At 47.7% G+C, this 19,030-nt stretch overlaps 1 protein-coding gene across 3 annotated transcripts in view; it reads left to right on the top strand.

Moving 5' to 3' along the window:
* Positions 1-17,873, top strand: part of LOC148814550 (1-phosphatidylinositol 4,5-bisphosphate phosphodiesterase delta-3-A-like) — a 31,580-nt gene extending 13,707 nt beyond the window's left edge. For 2 of the 3 annotated variants that reach the window (XM_088906025.1, XM_088906027.1), the window contains exons 3-16: positions 3,033-3,264; positions 3,464-3,593; positions 5,083-5,311; positions 5,845-6,046; positions 6,630-6,774; positions 7,230-7,382; positions 8,610-8,750; positions 9,152-9,181; positions 9,984-10,134; positions 10,643-10,759; positions 11,009-11,187; positions 12,732-12,867; positions 13,777-13,926; positions 15,285-17,873. In XM_088906025.1, the coding sequence (XP_088762151.1) occupies positions 3,033-3,264; positions 3,464-3,593; positions 5,083-5,311; positions 5,845-6,046; positions 6,630-6,774; positions 7,230-7,382; positions 8,610-8,750; positions 9,152-9,181; positions 9,984-10,134; positions 10,643-10,759; positions 11,009-11,187; positions 12,732-12,867; positions 13,777-13,926; positions 15,285-15,397 (2,108 nt within the window). In that variant the 3' untranslated portion in view covers positions 15,398-17,873. The remainder of the gene's footprint in view (positions 1-3,032; positions 3,265-3,463; positions 3,594-5,082; positions 5,312-5,844; positions 6,047-6,629; positions 6,775-7,229; positions 7,383-8,609; positions 8,751-9,151; positions 9,182-9,983; positions 10,135-10,642; positions 10,760-11,008; positions 11,188-12,731; positions 12,868-13,776; positions 13,927-15,284) is intronic. The other variant, XM_088906026.1, reaches the window with a different exon arrangement.
* Positions 17,874-19,030: the final 1,157 nt, after the last annotated feature.

Raw genomic sequence — 19,030 nt, 5'->3', positions numbered from 1 at the left:
TATAGGAAAACCGTATTAAATGCAGCATAGCATTAAGCTAAATACTAAATACAGTATTTCAATAGTCATTAGTGGTAATAGTCACTAAAACACTAGTGGAGGCTCTGAGTAAATTGTTCTACATGTACATGTTGTAACTCCTGATCTAAGATATAAAGTAAATAATCTGAAAGCAGAGCTTCAGAAATATGAAAAGGGTTTATGGATTTGGAATCTGAAATCTAGTGGGAGTGTTGTTAATAATGATAATAATTGAAATTTTTCATTTTAAGCACCCAAAGAAAAGAATGGCACAAGCTGGTTTTCCTCTTTCCCACAGTGCCCAATCTGAGAGCCGATAAATAAATTCATTTATTCTTAAATGAATGATGTACAAACTCTCCCTGTTATAACAGAGTTGGCCTCCCGTTGAAGACCAGCTCTTTGGTTTTCCCTGCAGTTGAGGTTCTCCTGTCCTGAGCTCTGTGGCCTGTGTGCCTCTGAACCGCACCACTGCAAACCAGAGTTTCATCCTAATTAGACAGGAGCTAATAATAGATCGGGGCAGGCCCAGGTTAAACACATCCTTGGGCAACGTTGGGCCAAAAAAAGTTCAAATTACACAGTAGATTTCTTTTAGCATGGCACACCCCAGCCAGCCCATGTCACTGCTGTAATTAACTCCCCATATGTCAGAGCTGTGTCTCCTGCCCTGTCTGGACACTGTGTGCATCACCTGGCTTACATTTAGCCTGCTTAACTCAGAAAGGAGCCTCAGCTCTCCCCCATCCTTGTGAGCTCGCTGGACCGCAAACCTGCAGGTGTGTGGTTTCCCAGGACCAGCTGTGATCCGTGGTCTGCACACTTGTTCTGATTGGAGGGCTCCGAGGGGCGGGGCTCCTGCAACCAATAGCAGAGTGGGCCTCTTTGGGTACTCCTGCCCTTTGCTCCCTGACCTCCTGGTGCAGCCTGTCCTTTTTCTTTCTTTCTTACTGGAGCCGTATCCTCTTATATCTTGTCTTGTGTGTTTTCTTCTCCCTCTCGTTTCCTGTGCTGACAGATAGTCCATTCCTTCAAAACCCTGATTTTTTGGAAGGAGGCAGGAAATAATGTGGGGAAGAATATGTGTGTTGCACGGCAGTGCCATAGGCTGCGTGCGACACTCAGTTTTCTCCCTGTTGTACATTTGCTTCTTAATTTCGTAAGTTTCCTGCGCTTGTTTTGAAAAGGGACATAACTCTTAAATTCACTGCCTGACATCTATTGGACATGTTCTTAAGCTCAGTGTGGTGGCTAAAGCTCTGCTGGGCTGGAGTTATTGCTGAACATGACAGACAACAGCTGGGACTCAGCAGACAGGCAGAGTGCAGATCCTCTCTTCCTCCTGTGAGGTGTGTGTGTGCTGGCAAGCATACTGGCCTGGTCCTCTTTGAGCTCAGGGCTCAGTCAGACAAAAAAATAAAAGAACCGTTACAAATGAGAGGAAGCCATTCAGCCCATCTAGCCTGTTTGGAAGTTCGTATCAGATTGATCCAAGGGTATCGGCTTGAACTGCACGGCTGGGTTGCTCGTTCTAGACTCCCACAGCCCTTCTGTGGTGAACAAAAGGAGGGATAAAGAGTGAAGCTCTCCTGTGTGGAAATAATGAATAAACACACAGGCACGTGGAACGGCTAAAAACAACCTTGACTATTTTTGGAATAAAAAAATGAGCAGAAAGCTGATAACTGCAGGAACAGGTGAATGAGGTTTATTATTCACATGATATTTGAAGAAGCTCTTTGCAATTTGTGTTTGCCCATGACTGTTCTGTGGAGTAACCAAGGCATGCAAGAAGTGCTTTTATTCATCTGAAGAAGGAAGGGATAGAGGACATCTCCGGAGCCTCTACAGGTTTACCATGACATCACCATGGGGAGAGGAGAGTCAGCTATATTAAAGTGCAGAGCAATCATGGGAAGGTGTTGTAAAGCGCAGGGTGGTGTGGTAAAGTGCAGTTATGGCAAAGTGACTTCTGGATTTTGTGGTAGTGTAGTTTGCAACTAATTGCAATTAAACTTTTTCACTTATCATTACCTTGGAGAGATTTCAAATTCTTCACATCCTGAATACTTATTGTCATAGCTATATTCTAATAGGCATCTTGTATTTCCCAACCTGGAAATAAATGAAAATGATGTAATTAATCAAATTACTAGACTAGTTAAAGGTTCAGTGGGCTCAGATGGAATGAGAATCTGAAGATACTGGGGTCCTGACTGGGAAACAGCCCCAGGGGGAGACCTTTCTCCCTGCTTGGTTACTGGTGTGGATGTTTCTGCAGCTATGAGCCTCTTTGCTGCTGGAGAATTCCTGGAATTTAGCAGCGAGAGGCTCTTTGTGCAGAGAAGCCAGCCAGGCTCACATGTCTGTGTTAATGAGGAGCTGTGACTTGCTGCCTGCAAGCATTCAGGGCTTAAGGTCACTCACAATCCCAGCTCAGCACCGCACCCACTCCTGTCCTGAATATCTCCGGACAGCAGAGACATGATAATAGGTTTGACATCTCATCTGTTCTGTTAGTATGAAGAGCGCACTGCCTGTCCTGATAAAGCAAAGGAATCTTTAAAGGGGTTACTGGGTTCCCAAATAACAGCCCCTTCAGAGATTATGCGTAACACTGGGTTTGGAGATTCTGGCAGATTTGTCCTAGCAAATGTCTTAAATGAGATATAAAACCACCTATGGCAGTGCGAGGTTCTAGAGTAGAGAGCTGACAATGAATCCATAGTCTTAGAGGCAGACATGTTTCAAGATCTCGAGTTATCAGCGCAGTTCTGGATGGGTTCAGTCTGGTCTCCTTTGCCATGACCTGTTCTTGGGGGTAGAAAAGGCTATCGTCACCACTTCAGCTCGGGGCTGTGCGCTGGCTGGCGGTGACCGGGCGTGCCCAGGTGCTGGCGGGCGGCGCTCAGTGTCCCTGCAGCGCCAGCAGCGAGAGCAGCATCAGACCGGTTCGGCTGCAGAGCCTCTGGGCCGTGCCCATGTGTGTGCCCGCTCTTGTGCCCCCGCAGTCTCGGTGCTGGAAGTGGACTGCGTGCGGGAGGGCTGCCAGTCGGAGGCGCTGCGGGGGCTGGAGGGCTCCGCGCCCGAGCAGCAGTGCTTCACCGTGGTGTTCAGAGGGGGCAAGCGCAAGAGCCTGGACCTGCGGGGGGGCAGCTCGGAGGAGGTGCAGTGCTGGGTCCGAGGCCTGCGCAAGCTGCAGGAGAGGGCGCTCAGCATGAGCCAGCGCGACAAGCTGGAGCAATATCCTTCACTGCCGGCGGGGCGAGACTTCTTATTACACTGACGCTAGACACCAGTCTGGGGTGGGCTCCTGTGGGAGTGGGGCTCCTGGGGGTGCTGTGGAGTGGGGGTGGGGTTCCTGTGGGTGCTGTGGAGTGGGGGTGGGGTTCTGTGGGAGTGGGGTGCCCGTGAGTCTGTCAGTGTCCTTGACTCCCTGCACCTGGATCTATGGCTACCTGAGGAGAGCTGACCTGAACAAGGATGGCAAGATGAGCTACGAGGAAGTGCGCAGCCTGCTGAAGATGATCAACATCGAGCTGAACGAGCAGTACGCCAGGTGCCTGTTCAAGGTGAGGGCAGCCCGCGGGCGCAGCGAGGGGGGCGGCGGCCTGGCCCTTTTATAGTCCCAGAGATGGCCAGTGTTTCTGTAAGACAGTGGCGTGGAGCTTGACGCCTCCAGATGAAAGTAAGAGTTATAACAGCAGTCCTGGTCCTGCCGAGAGATTTCTCCAGCCTCACTGGCAGGTCGTATTGCATGATTTCAAATCTTGTTTTTTTCTAAGCCTCAAAGAAGAATCAACAAAACAAAATCTGTTCTTTTCAGGATTGTTTTTCCTGTTTTTGGCTACTGTTTGGTTTTCTTTAGGAACCTGCCCCATTAACAAAGAAACCAAGGAATTGTATCTGATTCCAGCTGCCCAAGACCAGTCCTGGACTGGGACCAGACAGTCCGGGGACCTGTACTCCCAGTGCAGGATTTCAAGAACTAGGGATTCAAAGAATCAAACAATTAAAAATCATAAACTCCATAAAGTAATTAAGACCTGATTATACCTATGAATGCAGATCCAGGACTGCTGTTGTTCTGGACATCCCTGGCTTAGATCAAATTAACAAATCAATAGACCGGAAGCTGAAGATTTTTTAAAAACATAATATCTGTAAGATATTAATTAAAGCCTGCAGGCCTGTCAAGATCATTGCCATGGAAACAGCTTCTGGATCGCATCAGGAGAGAGTAGCCATCCTGAAAAGAGCCTCAAAACTTTTGATGGAGGAGATTTCTGTGCTACACGTGTTACTTCATATTTGTAGAATTATTATGAAACAGTTAAATAGGGGCATTCTGATGGCTACCAGAAATCAGGCCTTGGTTTTTCCTGGTTTTTGCAGCTGAGGAGAGTGAACCTCTGAAAGCAGAGCGCTTGCTCGGTGGGTGTGGTCTGGGAGGAGGGGGGTTACTGGTGGCGTGGCGGGGGCTCTGGGGAGACATACTGAGGCTGAGGCAGCTGTAGTCAGCCTCAGACAGTCTGTAGTAAACGTCTGGATTCAATTACACCGCCTGCCAGCACCAGAAAGCAAGTATGCTTAGAGCTACCAATAAAAATGTGCTGATTCCAGCTCCTCGCAGTCAGCATCCCCCGTCGCAGAACGTTCTCCTGTTGAGCCGATGATCTGGGGGAAATAAAGAAAAAGAAGATGGACTGTGGGGATGATATTCTAGCTGGTACTCGCTTTGTGAAGGTAGAAGCCAGCTGATAAGTGGAAGGCTGAAAAGTCACTGTCACTGGTTTCAACGTCTGTCTGTGCATAAACATGTAAGCAGTCCCCTGGTACCCGACACGCTGAGACCAGTCACTTCCTGGGTTCTGTCGGCCACTGAAGGCAGCAGGTGTCTTGTCCGCAGTTGGAGCCTCACTTTGGTAAAGGGGCAACTACAGGGTTAGCAGATGCCTGGGTGAAAAAGAGTTAAGGCTCAGAGCTCCTCTGCTCCTTGACACCCAGGCACACTGGCTCGCTCTGTGCTGCAGTGTCACAGCGCGCGCTCCTGTTCTGCAGCAGTGCGACCGATCGGCCAACGGCCGGCTGGAGAACAGCGAGATCGCCGAGTTCTGCCGGCGCCTGATGCGGCGCCCCGAGCTGGAGGCGGTGTTCTGGAAGTACTCAGGGAATGACAGCGCTCTCTCCGCCGAGGAGCTGCGGGAGTTCCTGCAGGACCAGGGCGAGGAGCAGGCCACGCTGGCCCACGCACACACCATCATCCAGACCTACGAGCTCAGCAACAGGGGTGAGCCAGGGGGAGCGGGACAGGGAGCCACACTGGGGCTTACTTTCCCACACAGTGAGACGGTTGCTACTACCTCAGAAACTGTCAAGGGAGATGAAGCAGTGGTATAGGCCAGAGGGGAGTCCTGAATGTATAGATGTCCCACTGCAGAAGGAGAAATTTCCAGGGAAGGAAGGGAAATGATGTCTCCTTACTCACTTCTTCTTCCAAAGAGGCACGTCTGTAGACAAAGGGAATCGCTTCTTATAACCAGGGACCCCCCATCTCATTCCCCCTGCATTCGAGCAGCTCCTGCTGCTACAGCTGCTGCTGCTCTGTCAGTAACAATGACGTCTCTGATAAAGTTGTGTTTATTGCCAAACCAGCCTGCTGGATTGTCAGGAGTTTGTCGTGGTGCGATACAGATACAGGGAGAGAAAGAAAGATCAGAAATAACACACACATATCGTAGACAAAACACAGTACACTGCTACATTACAGTCACAACTTGACAGCTTGACACAGTGCCTCATTGCCTCACTGTCTCATCGCAGCTAAGAAGAGCCAGTTCATGACGATGGACGGGTTCACCATGTACCTGCTGTCCAGCGAGAGTAACGTCTTCAACCCCGCACACGCCCCCGTCTCCCAGGACATGACCCAGCCCCTGGCGCACTACTTCATCTCGGCCTCACACAACACCTACCTGACCAAGGACCAGATCACCAGCATGAGCAGCACGGAGCCCTACATCAGGTACGCTCCACACACTGGCCCTGTGAGCCAGCCCCGTCCAGCCAGGCCCCATCTTCAAGGGAAAATGGAAAACCTACTTAACATCCCTCTCATGGACGGTTCCAATGTGCTTTTATGTCTCATTTTGACAAAACTGTAGATCTTAGGTCATTGGTTTGAATAATTTCAGTCTGACTGTCACAAGACACATGTAGGATGCCAAGCACTGCCACTGTTTCAGGGAGCGCTGTCCTGTAATGTTAAGTAACCAGACCAAGAAACAGCACACCCTTGTGACAGTGTACTGTGATACGCCATGGTAAAGCGCAGTAAAGCACAGGGAAATTACTGTGAAAGTACTGTAGAGTGTAGCGAGGTGTCATGGTGGGATAAAGTAATAATATGGTATAAGCATGGCAAAACCATGGGACAGCTGATGGTAATGTCCAAAGAACAGCTTGAGGAATTGCACACAGCGCGACCACAGCGCACCAGCGGGATGTGTCGATTCAGCTGGAATCACCCCCTTCCTCAGTGGGAGTGTGACAGTGCGACAGGACGGGGGTCCTGACTCGGGGTGACCTGGGGGCGCTTGTGTTCACAGGGCACTGAACCAGGGCTGCCGCTGCGTGGAGCTGGACTGCTGGGACGGGGACAAGGGGGAGCCGGTCATCTGCCACGGCCACACGCTCACCTCCAAGATCCCCTTCCGAGAGGTCATCCAGACCATCGCCCAGTACGCCTTCAAGGTACGGTAGGCCCCTGCAGACACCGCCCAGGGAAGAGCCCTCTGCAGGCCAGGGCCCGGGGGAGAGCCCTCTGCAGACACCGCCCAGGGAAGAGCCCTCTGCAGGCCAGGGCCCGGGGGAGAGCCCTCTGCAGCCCAGGGCCCGGGGGAGAGCCCTCTGCAGCCCAGGGCCCGGGGGAGAGCCCTCTGCAGCCCAGGGCCCAGGTGACAGTCCGGCTTCTAGCTTACAGCATGTCTTTCCATCCCCTGTCCCCCCCAAAATGAAATGATCAGCACCGTGTCCCTTCTGTAAAATATCATGGTGTGCCAGATGCTAAATGATTTCTAAATAGGTGTCAGCTTCCAGTACTATTTATACATGTAACAGATTACACATCACTGGCATTTTTAGTTTTACTGCAGATCCCATTGCATGTTCAGAGTCGTGACTGTGCTGGTGTGTCTCTCCCTGGCCAGGCCTCCCCCTACCCCCTGATCCTGTCTCTGGAGAATCACTGCACCGTGGAGCAGCAGGCGGTCATGGCCAAGCACCTCCGCACATTGCTGGGAGACAGTCTGGTCACCAAGCCCATCAACGGCCAGCTGAGCAGCAGCCTGCCTTCTCCAGAGGTGGGGTTTCTCTGCCTCGGCCGTCCTACAGTAAACAGAGAAGACGTGTCAAAATGGCAGCAGGGTGGGATTTAATTCAAGCTGGCAGGAGGAGGTTTGTTGTTGGAGACAGTTCTGAACCCTGAACTGCCAAAAACATGCCTCATTAGAAAAGCATCTCTCTCGTAAATGGATTTAAATTGACAAGTGATACTTGTTAGGATCAAGTGTTTAAAAGGAGGAGTTTAGACAGAACACAGAGCAGAGGTGTCTGGAAGAAGGTCTGAAGTCCTGTCAGAGCGTGTTAGTGAAAGAGCACAGGTACTCAGGAACCGCAGGAGGTGCTCCTGGGAATGACACACAGGTGCTTCTGCCTGCTCCTGTCATGTGCTTTTATTTCTGTGGTTCTGTCACTTCTTTACATTTCTAAACATCTCAAGTGGGAAGAACGGGTGAGGAGTGGGAGGGCAACAAACACGCCAGCCTAAAGCCGAGGGTCTGATGGGCCTGCTGTCCAGCACAGGGAGCACGTTCTGTCTGCAGACTGTAAGAGGCCTCTGATGGGTCACAGAGTCTCCTGCGGGTGCAGTTACTCACAGCGGGGGTCCGTCAGGGACCACAGGGCTGGAGTGTCAGAGAGCAGAGAGTCACAGACGGCAGTAAGCAAGGCTGTGGGATCCATTAGCAGGAAATCTAATTCCACAAAGAGCTCCTGCCAGCAGGATAATCTGAGGAAAGAGCTCCTGTCTGCCAGATTGCTGTGCAATCGGCTCATCTCTCCACTGATCAGGCCCTTTTATGTCTTACTGCCCCCTGCTGGCTGCTGTGTTACTTTGCAATGTCTGTGTTTTTCCTGTGGTTTGCTTTACAGTTGGCAGCCTCCTCACAGCACAGTCTGGGAACAAACCGGTGGTCTGGTGACTTTAGCTCGACGCTTTATTGATTTCTACTTATCATTAAAATCTTCAGCAAAAAAAACAAAACAACTACGAGGATGTATCAATTACTTTTGGTTCTTCCTAAGATGAAATTCTGATAACTTTCAAAGCAGCTTAGAGGTATGGTCCATCTATACTACAAACATACTAACACTAACAAGTGTCTACGTTATAGTAAAAGAATAGGAAAGTGTGCTCTTGTCATGACTGTGGATGACTGTCCTGGCAGTAAACCTGATTGCATGCGGGTCAGTAGGTCGGGAGGGGAGGAGCTATTGTGTTTTAATGGCTTCTTATTGGCTGGGCTCAGGAACTGAAGGGGCGGATCCTGGTGAAGGGCAAGAAGGAGACAGGCCAGCAAGTGAAGACGGACAGTGCCGGCTCCTCCTCCGGCTCAGAGGATGAGATGGTAGGCGGGCCCAGGAGCAACAAAAACAAGGAGGTGGCGAAGGTGAGGCTGTGAGCTCGTGTTTAAGAACTGACAAAACAGCTGATCATTGGCAGCTCAGGTCCAGACATGAAGTCTGAGACCACAGTTTCACAAGCTGGCTAACTCTGTGCGGAACTGGGTGGGTTACAGGGCCTTGCTGTAAGGCCATGACCCCTGTTTTATTTTCTTTTGAAAAAAGGAACCATTAGGTACAGTAAGGTGGTGTTGATATTCCTAGTTTACAAATAGTTCCCCTAAACTTTGGAGCCAAACGGTTAGATATTTCCTCTCTGATTTTTATGCTAAAAGAAAAGTACATCCTGCTTGGTATCATCAGCTTTACTGTAAATATGAAGGGGCTCAGCAGAGCTGTATAAAGTGCATGTGGGATCTGTAATGTGTTTTTCCCAATATTCTTCCAGGCGCCCTCAGTTGCCAATGGAAATAAACAGGTAAACTGGAAAGAAATTGCTTTGTCTGTGTAATGGAAGCCTGCTATTGCTTGTCCCTAAAGCTTTTAGGCACCTGTGCTGTTTCTTGGTATCTTTGTCTCTGATTGTTGTCATGAAAGATCTTCTGCTTCTGCTCCTCAGCTGGTCTCTTATCTAGATGATCGTATTTTCCTCTGGCTCAAGACCACTGATACATGGTTCTGCGGTGTCTTGTCACCTTCATTCTGAGGTCTGTCTGCTCAGACTCAATAAAATAAAGTCTTTTTCACTTCAGCTTTGTGTAACAGGGCTCAGTGGAACTGAGCATGTTGCAGGAGTAACATCACGGTCTAGACAGGGTACTTTCTCCTACATCCAGTCGAGTCCTGGCAGGGGCAGAGCATAGCTGCCCCCTGTGAAAGACTTCACACATCTTTTTAGTTGTAAAGACATTTTTGTGCCACCTGGTTCAAAAGAAGAATTGCTCTGTGCTTCTCCTGTGTATGTATGGACCAGAGGTGGGCAACCGTAGATCTGCAGGGTTGGTGTCTCTGCAGGGTTCCTTGGTCTCTTCAAAGCAGCAGCCCCTAAAGAACTCGGAGAAGCTGTTAAGTTGTTAAATTTGTCCCATTAAGCCCATTCTTTAAGGAAATACAGTCCTCCCTGCAATAGGCAAGAGCTCTCAAAATGCAGAGGGCAGTGTAAGAGGGACAGCTGAACGTCAGAGGAAGACCCATTTTAAAGGTGGTGTGACTGAGGGGGCAGACCCTCTCATGCCAGCAGGAGCTCTGCCCCGTTGCCCAGTGCGTCTGTCTGCCCGCAGGCCGGCACCTCCAAGCTGAGCCCGGAGCTGTCCGACCTGGTGGTATACTGCCGCAGCACCCCGTTCCGGGGCTTTGAGCAGGCGGCCCAGCTGCCCAACGAGATGTCGTCCTTCTCTGAGAGCGAAGCCCAGCGCCACATCAAGGAATCAGGTACTTCTGGGGGAGCATGAATCTGCCAGCTTTCGGCATTTATTTCACCCAGTGCCCCCAGTTTACTCTACTCAACAAAGCATCTCACTGACTTATGGACCTACAGTAACAGTGGCTGGGGTGTGTAATAGCGAAAAGCAGTTCAAGCAGGTAGCTGCGTCAGCATGCGTAGGCAGCAAAGGAACAAGTAAAGGTTTATTTGAGCTGAAAAGAAACAATGTTTCAGCTGTGGAGCCTTCTTCGGGTGGCTTTCGAAGAAGGTTCGACAGACGAAACGTTTTGTTACTTTTCTTCTCTTTTCAGCCTCGCGAAAAGCAGTTTAAACATAAGGTATAAATAGACATCCCAGTTGTTTCAGCATTTGCTCAGTTTCATGAGAACTTTGCAGTGATTACACCATGCTTGTAGTGGGAGCAAGGTGTCTGGTCTTCCTCTCTCAGTGCTAGGGAGTTTCCTTTATGTCATGTATGTAAAACTCATAACTTGCTAAGACACTTTGCCTCCACAGGAACGGCCTTTGTGCAGCACAACACGCGGCAGCTGAGTCGAATTTACCCCTCTGGGCAGCGAATCCAGTCCTCCAACTACAACCCCCAGGACATGTGGAACTGCGGCTGTCAGATTGGTCAGCATACGAACAACAAGAAATCTCTTTCATTCCTAAATAGTTCTTGAGCCACACTGCTTCCTCAGAGTGTGGTCCCTACTTGTGCCCTGTTCTTCTGGCGTAAGTGACTCTCTGATGACGACGATGATGACGATGGCAATGACGATCATGAAGATGATGATTTCAATGACTATGCTGATGAAGAGGGTGACAATGATGATGATGTTAACGATGATGAAGATGATGGATGTGTCTTGTGTCCCACAGTGGCGCTCAACTTCCAGACCCCAGGGGAGCAGATGGATCTGAACCAGGGACGTTTCCTCGCCAACGGCCGCTGTGGCTACATCCTCAAACCCGCCTTCCTGCGCGCTGAGAACTCGACCTTCGACCCCGAGAACCCCCTGCAGGGCCAAGGCTACCAGCCCACACAGCTGACCATCAAGGTGGGAGAGAGGGCAGTTGTGGGACTTGTGGGGGAGGGGAGGTGGACAGCAGCCACAGCAGGCGTGCCTTCAGGACTGTCCCGGAGGAAGATGTGACCTCGCTGGTGTGCGTACAGGACGGTCCTTACCAGTTTGTACGTTCAGGCTGTCAGGGAAGCCTCTTTCCAATCAGTTTTTTATCAGGAATCGCAATCCTGATTCCGGAGAGCCAAAAGGTTTATGAAGAGCTTATCTCAGACAATTATAGTGACAGTTGCAAGCTTAAGTGATTACAACTGTCTTGGAATGTAATAGCTGTCAAGCTGCAGAAACCCTATTATCTGTGTTCAGATTATTATCTTGTCTTCTGTGGTTGTGATGGGACCCTCTCACATAGCCTGTAAGCAGACATTTATTATAGACTGAACAAACTTGTCTGCTTTCACACCACCCCCATAATTGCAAGAAAATACCTATATTTCCCAGAAGCCATGTGCAATATACAAAAAACAATAATTATTCTGTTAAAATGGTGGATATGTATTTCTGTAACTTTCCTGTAAATTATTAGACCTGCATATTGAGCTCCACTTGGCCTTCCAGAGCTAATGCAGGTGAACATTGTTGTCCTTATCTGCAACATCACCATCTAGTGGCGTGGAGGGGAAATGGTATCCTAGGTCTCTTTGTTCGAACAGTAAACTCAATATTGGCGACACATCTATGTTGATACAAGACTGACAGACACCATTAGGACAGAAGCCGGGTTAAAGTGAATGAGTATAAATGTGTATTTGCTGGTTATAATTGTTTGCTGTTGTTTGTGAAGGAAAAAGGATACAGTTTCAGGGGAGACACAGTGGTGTAGGAGTTAGTTAATTAGCTTCTGGAATAATTGGTCCTGTTGTGAGTTTGTGTCTGTGTGCCCTGTGATGGACTGGCATCCCATCCAAGGTGTATCCTGCCTTGTACCCATTGCTTGCTGGGATTGGCTCCAGCTCCCCTGCAAACCCTGAACTGGATAAAGCAGTTAGAAAATGTGTGGATGGATGGATACCACTTAAACAGATCAGATGACCTATAAGCAGAAGGGGCAGAGGTTACCATGTAAAAGGTTAACTATCATGATGCCATAGGGAGCAGAAGGGTGTGTTGGTTTGAGACTAGCTTGGGATGTTGAATGTTTGAGCTTTAGATACTTGCTAAAACCTTGTTTTCCTTGCTTACAGAATATGCAATTGCACAAGTGCTATGAAATCCAGACTGTGTCAGCTTAGTCCCTGCTGAATAAACTCTTCATATTGTTGAAAATTATAGCTTTGTGTACATCTTCTTCCCTGGCACCCTTTCACACTGCCCGGAGCAGGAAGCCTACAGACCGCTGCTGTTTTCAAGAGCTCATGGAATTCAGGAGCACATTCTATTGAAAAACATCACTGTCTGTGTAAAATGTGTTGGCTCGCCCACTGATAATGGTAGCTAGAACTAGTTTATCTGTAAAAGTAATCAATTTCTCCAGTACTTTTACTTGACTCATTGACCACAGTCTGTCCTTCCTCTACCAGGTGATCTCCGCCCAGCAGCTGCCCAAGCTGAACACCGACAAGCCCAACTCCATCGTGGACCCCCTGGTCCGGATCGAGGTGCACGGTGTGTCGTCCGACAACGCCAAGGAGGAGACGCCCTACATCACTAACAACGGTACGCCGCCGAGAGGGCACAGCTGTTGGTAGTTGCTGCGGTGATCCCAGACGGCTAGAAACTCTCAGTAGCAACCTGCTTCCTTCAGCAGGGGTGTGGGGTAGCCAGGAAAGAGCTCAGGAGGGAAAAGCCCAGACTCCAAGGGGGAGTGAGTGAGAGAGACGAGTCAGGAAAGGAAGCAGACAGAGGAGAAGGCAGCAGCTGACAGAAAAGAACAGTTTGTTTTGATCTTGTTTTTCTGTGAGGAAAAATTAAAGTGTGCAAAAGAACCAGTTTCCTTTCTTAATGTGAAAAGAAATGTGCTCTCATCTTCCTAACCAGCCTGTAACAATACCTTAAAGCAAAGACCCTGTTGTCAAAAAATGTAGTGCAAAGCAGATTAAGAGAGCAATGTATTTTAAAGCAGTTCCCTGTGTTACACTTGACACTGAGGATTTGTTCTTATTTTCCCATTCACTCCAGTCTGTATTGTACTTCTTATCAAAACCAACATTGATTCCTGCTGGATTCTGGCATCCTGACGACTTTTCCCCATGTATGCATTTTGTGGAGTGGGGATCATTGTGCCTCCTAATAATCATTGCTACAGTCATCAGTTTGTTGAAGCTTTCTCATCACTGTGGTCGATGTGTTCTGTGTGTAGTGTAAATCGATTGAAGTGGTCTGTCCTGAGCTGGAGATAAAACTGCTAAATCAGGGTTCAGATTGCCAACAGGAACATTTATTACGCCCTCCATTAATCCGCTTACAGTTTGTTTCGTGCTCTACAGCTTCTCTTGAGAAAAGACATCTGAATCTCTAAGGAGACTGTGTGCTGCGGCGACGTTAACAAGGCCTTTGCTCTGGGGGTCCTGCCCTGGGCAAGGGGATGACTGCTGTGTGCTGATAATTTCCTCCTGTGGCCTGCAGGGTTCAATCCGCTGTGGAATTGCACTCTGTCCTTCAAGATCCAGGTGCCTGAGCTAGCGCTGATCCGATTTGTGGTGGAAGATCATGACCTGGCCTCCAGTAATGACTTTGTGGGCCAGTTCACTCTGCCCTTCACCAGCCTGCGCAGAGGTAATGTCTTGGCCTGATTTCCCATCTCTCCCCCTCTCTCTGGGTCTGCCTGCCTCTGCTCCCTGGGACAGGCAGCCTCACTGGGCAGTCAATGAGGAGAACATTCGCTCTCCTGGAAAGTGGAAAAAAGATCAAGGAAAACCCCAGAATATCCTTCACCCCCTGCAGCAACATAACCCAGTGCCAGCCTGGTGTTCACCTCTCCGCCTCTCTGCACAGTTGCCTGCTTGTCTCTGCCTCTCTGGTGCACACCTGCCTCTATCTCACTCTTTACCTCTCTGCCTCTCTGCCCGTCCAGATGATTTGATCTTGATGTAGTTGCTTTCTGGTCATGCCCTCCCATGCATCTGTGTGTCATGAACAACAGTGCCTGGTAACTGTGTGTGAGTTTGTGTTCTGCTGTCCCTGAGTGCTGCTGGGATAGGCTGTGGCTGCCCAGACCACTGCAGGCATCTGAGCATGGCGTGTGGATGGACAGCTCTCGGCATTGTACTACTGTTGAGTCATGCCAGGCCCTGCTGTGTCAACAGGGAGTGTTGACTTGTGTATCAGGGCACAGGAAGGGGGAGTGTGTACTTAGCCTAATGGTCAAGGCCTCTTTCAGCAAACCTTGTCCTCTTAAAGCCCCACACAAAGTCAGAATCCGAGAGTTAACATTTTTTAGTTGTCAGTCAAGAGCTCTGACCACCTGTTTTTGAAAAATGAAAATGGGAAAATTCCTGGCTTTCTCAGGTTTTGTTTCTTTTGTTTAAAGCTGCTGTATGGACATGTACTTGTGTGACCAATAGGCTCTAAATGAGAACCTTGAAATAGCCAGAGTCAAGAGTTTTCAATTATTTTAAATAAGAGAAATATCCTTACTCCACCACATATTTGTTGGAACAGGAAAGTCCTACACTGACAGACTGAAGGAGTTGAACCTTTTAAGTCTTGAACAGAGGAAGACAATGATAGGGGGGCCTGATACAAATATTCACAATCCTCAAAGACACTGACAAAGTCAATGCAGCACATTTCTTCAGAAAACGTAACACAACAAACAAAACAGATTTACTGAAAACATTGTGGAAGTGCATTTAAAAGAGGAGGCACCCCTTACATAAAGGGTGGTGGAAGTAGGGAATGTTGCAGTGTTGTTAAAGCTGATACACTGACTTCTTTCAATAAACAGATGGATAAGATCCTGGGATCAATTAGCTAACTACTGAACTGTTCTTTTTTGTATATCTAATATAGAAAGAATAGCCAGGGTTCATTGTTAGTTTGCAGTGTCACGTTTTATGTAAGCAACACAGGCACCCCTCCTTTCCAGCTTCTACGACCTTTTACCCCTGACCTCTAACCCCTCTGACTTCCAGGATTCCGACATGTGCACCTGCTGAAAGAGGATGGCTGCTCCTTGTCCCCCGCCACCCTCTTCATCCACGTCAAGGTCTCCACCCTGGGATCCACCAAGCCTGTGTCCCCGTGATCTGCGTGAACCCCGTGCTCCGGTCCCTGGCCAGCGCACACACAGTCACAGGGGTGATGAGGGGACGCTGGCAGTGTCTCGTCCAGCAGCTCAAATGAAACCCCTCCAGAGAGAAGGCAAGCCCCATTGGTCATCATCGGTCCTACCCCTGTGGGATCAGGACAGGTCCAATACCAAGCTGGCTGGAGCTCGGAGAGAGAAGCACCAGGAAGCTTTTTCTCATGGAAATCCAGGGGTCCCCGGCCCTGTCCGGACATTGGGGTGCTCTGCTTGTCGAGTGTTTGAGGACAGTAGCAGCCTTGCTGGCAGGACTTTCACTCTTTTATTTCACCAGCTTATCGAACTGAGAAAGCTGACCTTTTTTATTTGATTTGATTTGATTATTTTACACGATAAATTAGCAATATTTGATATGCAATTTTGCAGAGATGTAAGACTCCAGTTATATTTTTTTTAATGTAAAGAGTAACTTAACAATTGTGATCTGTCTCTGGAGCTTCTAGGTTTATGTGACCAGGCTTCATTCCAGTGCTGCTGTTTTTGAGCAGGGGCTACTGGAGCGATTTGTCATGAAGGAGCAGAACCAGACTAAGGGTCCTGTGCTCAGCTCAGTCTCTGCGAAGCAGCTGATCCACATCCCTATCCCTGAGGTGCAGGAAGTCACTGCCAGGAACAGCGGCTGTCTTACCCTGAGATGTGGACACCTCACACTGGCTCACAGTCTGTTTAGTCCAGGGCAGGTCCGCCAGAAAATCAACATCAAAATGAAAAATGAGCTGCTGTAATTTTTAAATTTTAGTTTGATGACTCAGAACACAAAGAGCAAACAAACCACAAATATGACCAGCGAAAGCCTGCCTCTTGAATTCAAGAGAGCTGTGAACTGGCAGTGTTCATAGAACATGGCTCCATGAAATGAGTTTTGTTAAGAAATGTCTTGTTTTTTTCAGTTTTTAACTTCTTCCTGTTTAAAATCTCCCTTGTCCTTGTGCCTGACGGGGTGGGCAATTTGAGTCCTCAAGAGCCAGTGTCCTGGAACTCTGAACTTCATCGCTTAATTGAACTACGTGTTTGGATGAGAAGTTAAACCACCTGTGTTTTTTACTTGCCAGTCCGTGGCTAATTAAATGCCCCTGGTGCAGGGACACAGCACTGTAACACCATTTTAGATCAGAAGCTGAAATTCACTGCTCATTAGCAGGGTGTCACGAATCGCACAAAGGGGAAGTAAGCGCTCCCACATTCCCACGAGCTCTTCTCTCCCTAAACGTCCAAACACCAATCCTCTCAGCACTATTTAAACCCTCACTAGTCTTCCCTTCCTCGCTCACGATTGAGGTCTCCTCCCTGAGCTGCGTCTTCGTATGTTTCCCACCCTGCTTTACTTGTTGTTAGACGCCCGGAATTATGACTCAACGCCTCCCTTTGACTACGTCTTCACCTCCCGATTTGGTACCTATGAACTCTCGACTCCTTCACGGATTTTGGACCCCAGCTCTTGTACTCGACCACACCTTCGCCTACCGACTCAACTTCTAACCTTCGCCATCAGAAGTGCCTCACATAGGATCCCTATCTACCGAAGTCCGGCTATACATGACACAGTGGGGATCTGTCCAGGAGCAAGAGCTGCTGGTCTTAACTGTACTTCACCTCTGAAGAGTCTTCAAACACTTATACCTGCTGCACAACACTCCTCTAACTGTCTCCTCGCTGCCTTCTGGAACAACACTAAGACTGTGGTTGGCTTTATAGCTTTCATGTTTTGCAGAGCTTCTTGTAATTAAAAGGCTCACCAAATTAACTTGATAGTGTAATCAGATTACTTACCGAGTGCTCAATGTATCCCCACCTCCTCTGATGGTATTTATTGTTTTTCATTTTTAATCTGTGTATTTTTAATTATTATGCTGTGCAACTTGTGTAACTGTAGGCATACAGTATTTCTTGTAGTGTCTATTGAAAGAATGCACAAAATTGTACAGAGCTTTATCATTTCAGATTTTTTCAGTGCTCTTTGTACTGACAAGCACTTACTTTGCTATATTTTATGTGATTAATACTCTAAATTAGTCAAGGGATGAGCCTGTGTGCACAGCAGAATCTGGCACTATAACATTGGTAACACTGTTGTCTGAAAGTCCCACAATGTTTCCTCTGTCTGAACGTCTCACAATTGTTTCCTCCAATATCTATGTATGACAGCAATGGTGCCCTATATTGTTTGTGGACAAGAGGACTTCTTTGCTTAGATGTGTGTTCTACTTTTCTGTGATATCTGTTTAAGTTTGACAATCCCTGTATTTGTGCCTTTTAGTTTGTTTATTTTATTTATGTTTATGATTATGTTCAATTTCATAGTACATTTTTCAAAACTGTTTTGCACTGATGCAATCTCAACACATACTGAATTTTGGATCAGTTTTCAAGTACCTATATCTGATTAAGTAAAAAAAAGGGTAAATCCTGTTTTCCATACCTCTATTCAACTCTTTGCTTCATGTGCTATTTTTGTGTCCATTACCTTCAAAAAGAAACCAGATCAAATGTGCACCCTGTTTACATACACCAGGGTCTCAATCTCCCAGTTCTGTTTCAGGTACAGAGCTTTTGTCCGTGCAGATATTCTGAACTTTGAGGTCTGATCTGCACAATAATATTAGACATGCTTTGTTTAAAGATGTCTTTCAGAGCATGTTAGTAAGACAAAAAACACAATGGCATCAGAGCTAGGCAGCAGTGTCTTCAGGCAGGTGTGCACATTGTGAGCTCTCCTGAGTTCAGCATCAGTTCCGAAATGAGACAATAAACTTTCCTTTAATTCCAGGAAAAGCTGTTAATGTGTTTTGGATTCACGCGACTGAGCAGCATCCTAGTGAAGAGGATGAAGGTCAAGGCATGTGAAGCCCAGTGAGAGGTGCTGTATAGGACAATGACAGTGCTCTCAGTCTTGGGACCCTGGATTTATACAGTCTTCCAAATAGTTTGTTAAAAGGATCCTTAATTTCCCCTGCCGTGCTTGGGTGGAGATCTGCTGTCTTAGTTTCTTGATCTCCTAAAAATCAGCAGCTGTCCAACAGGATTTATAAGCAGCCATCAGACCTTCACTAATCTGCAGAATTTGGAGAAATGTGATGTTAAACAAGCGCTTAAGTAACTCAGAGATCGTTTAGAACATGCATGGATTAGAGTTTCAGACAGACCTGTGGTTTTACAGTGACCTATGAAACTAACTGAACTGGTTCCCCAAGATCTGGGGTGGAGACCCCTGCTTTACAGATTTTAGAACTGGCCTTTACACATGAATACACGTCTACATATTGTTTAAAGCAATGATGATACTAGTTGTATTTTCACAAGTAGTTTCTTAATTTATATTTGCAGTTTATGTTTCTGCTGCCTGCATTTCACACCCCGCACTTGTCAAATTAATCATCACCTGCCATGGGTTTGATCCATTTTGAATTTTGGATCGCAGGGCATTTACCTCTCATTTAAACTGTTTCCTATTGGTTAACCATTTCTCAAATCAAATACATGCAGTACCTTAAACACTTTACCTTCTGCACTTTAAGAATTCATCTGTAAACCTTATATGCAATATAAGTGAGGTTTATTGGTCTATTATACATT

Source organism: Atractosteus spatula, chromosome 26, assembly GCF_055471065.1.
Source record: "Atractosteus spatula isolate fAtrSpa1 chromosome 26, fAtrSpa1.hap1, whole genome shotgun sequence".
Lineage (NCBI taxonomy): Eukaryota > Metazoa > Chordata > Actinopteri > Semionotiformes > Lepisosteidae > Atractosteus > Atractosteus spatula.
The sequence above is the reverse complement of the archived record's forward strand: the minus strand, read 5'-3'. Positions and strand labels throughout refer to the sequence as shown.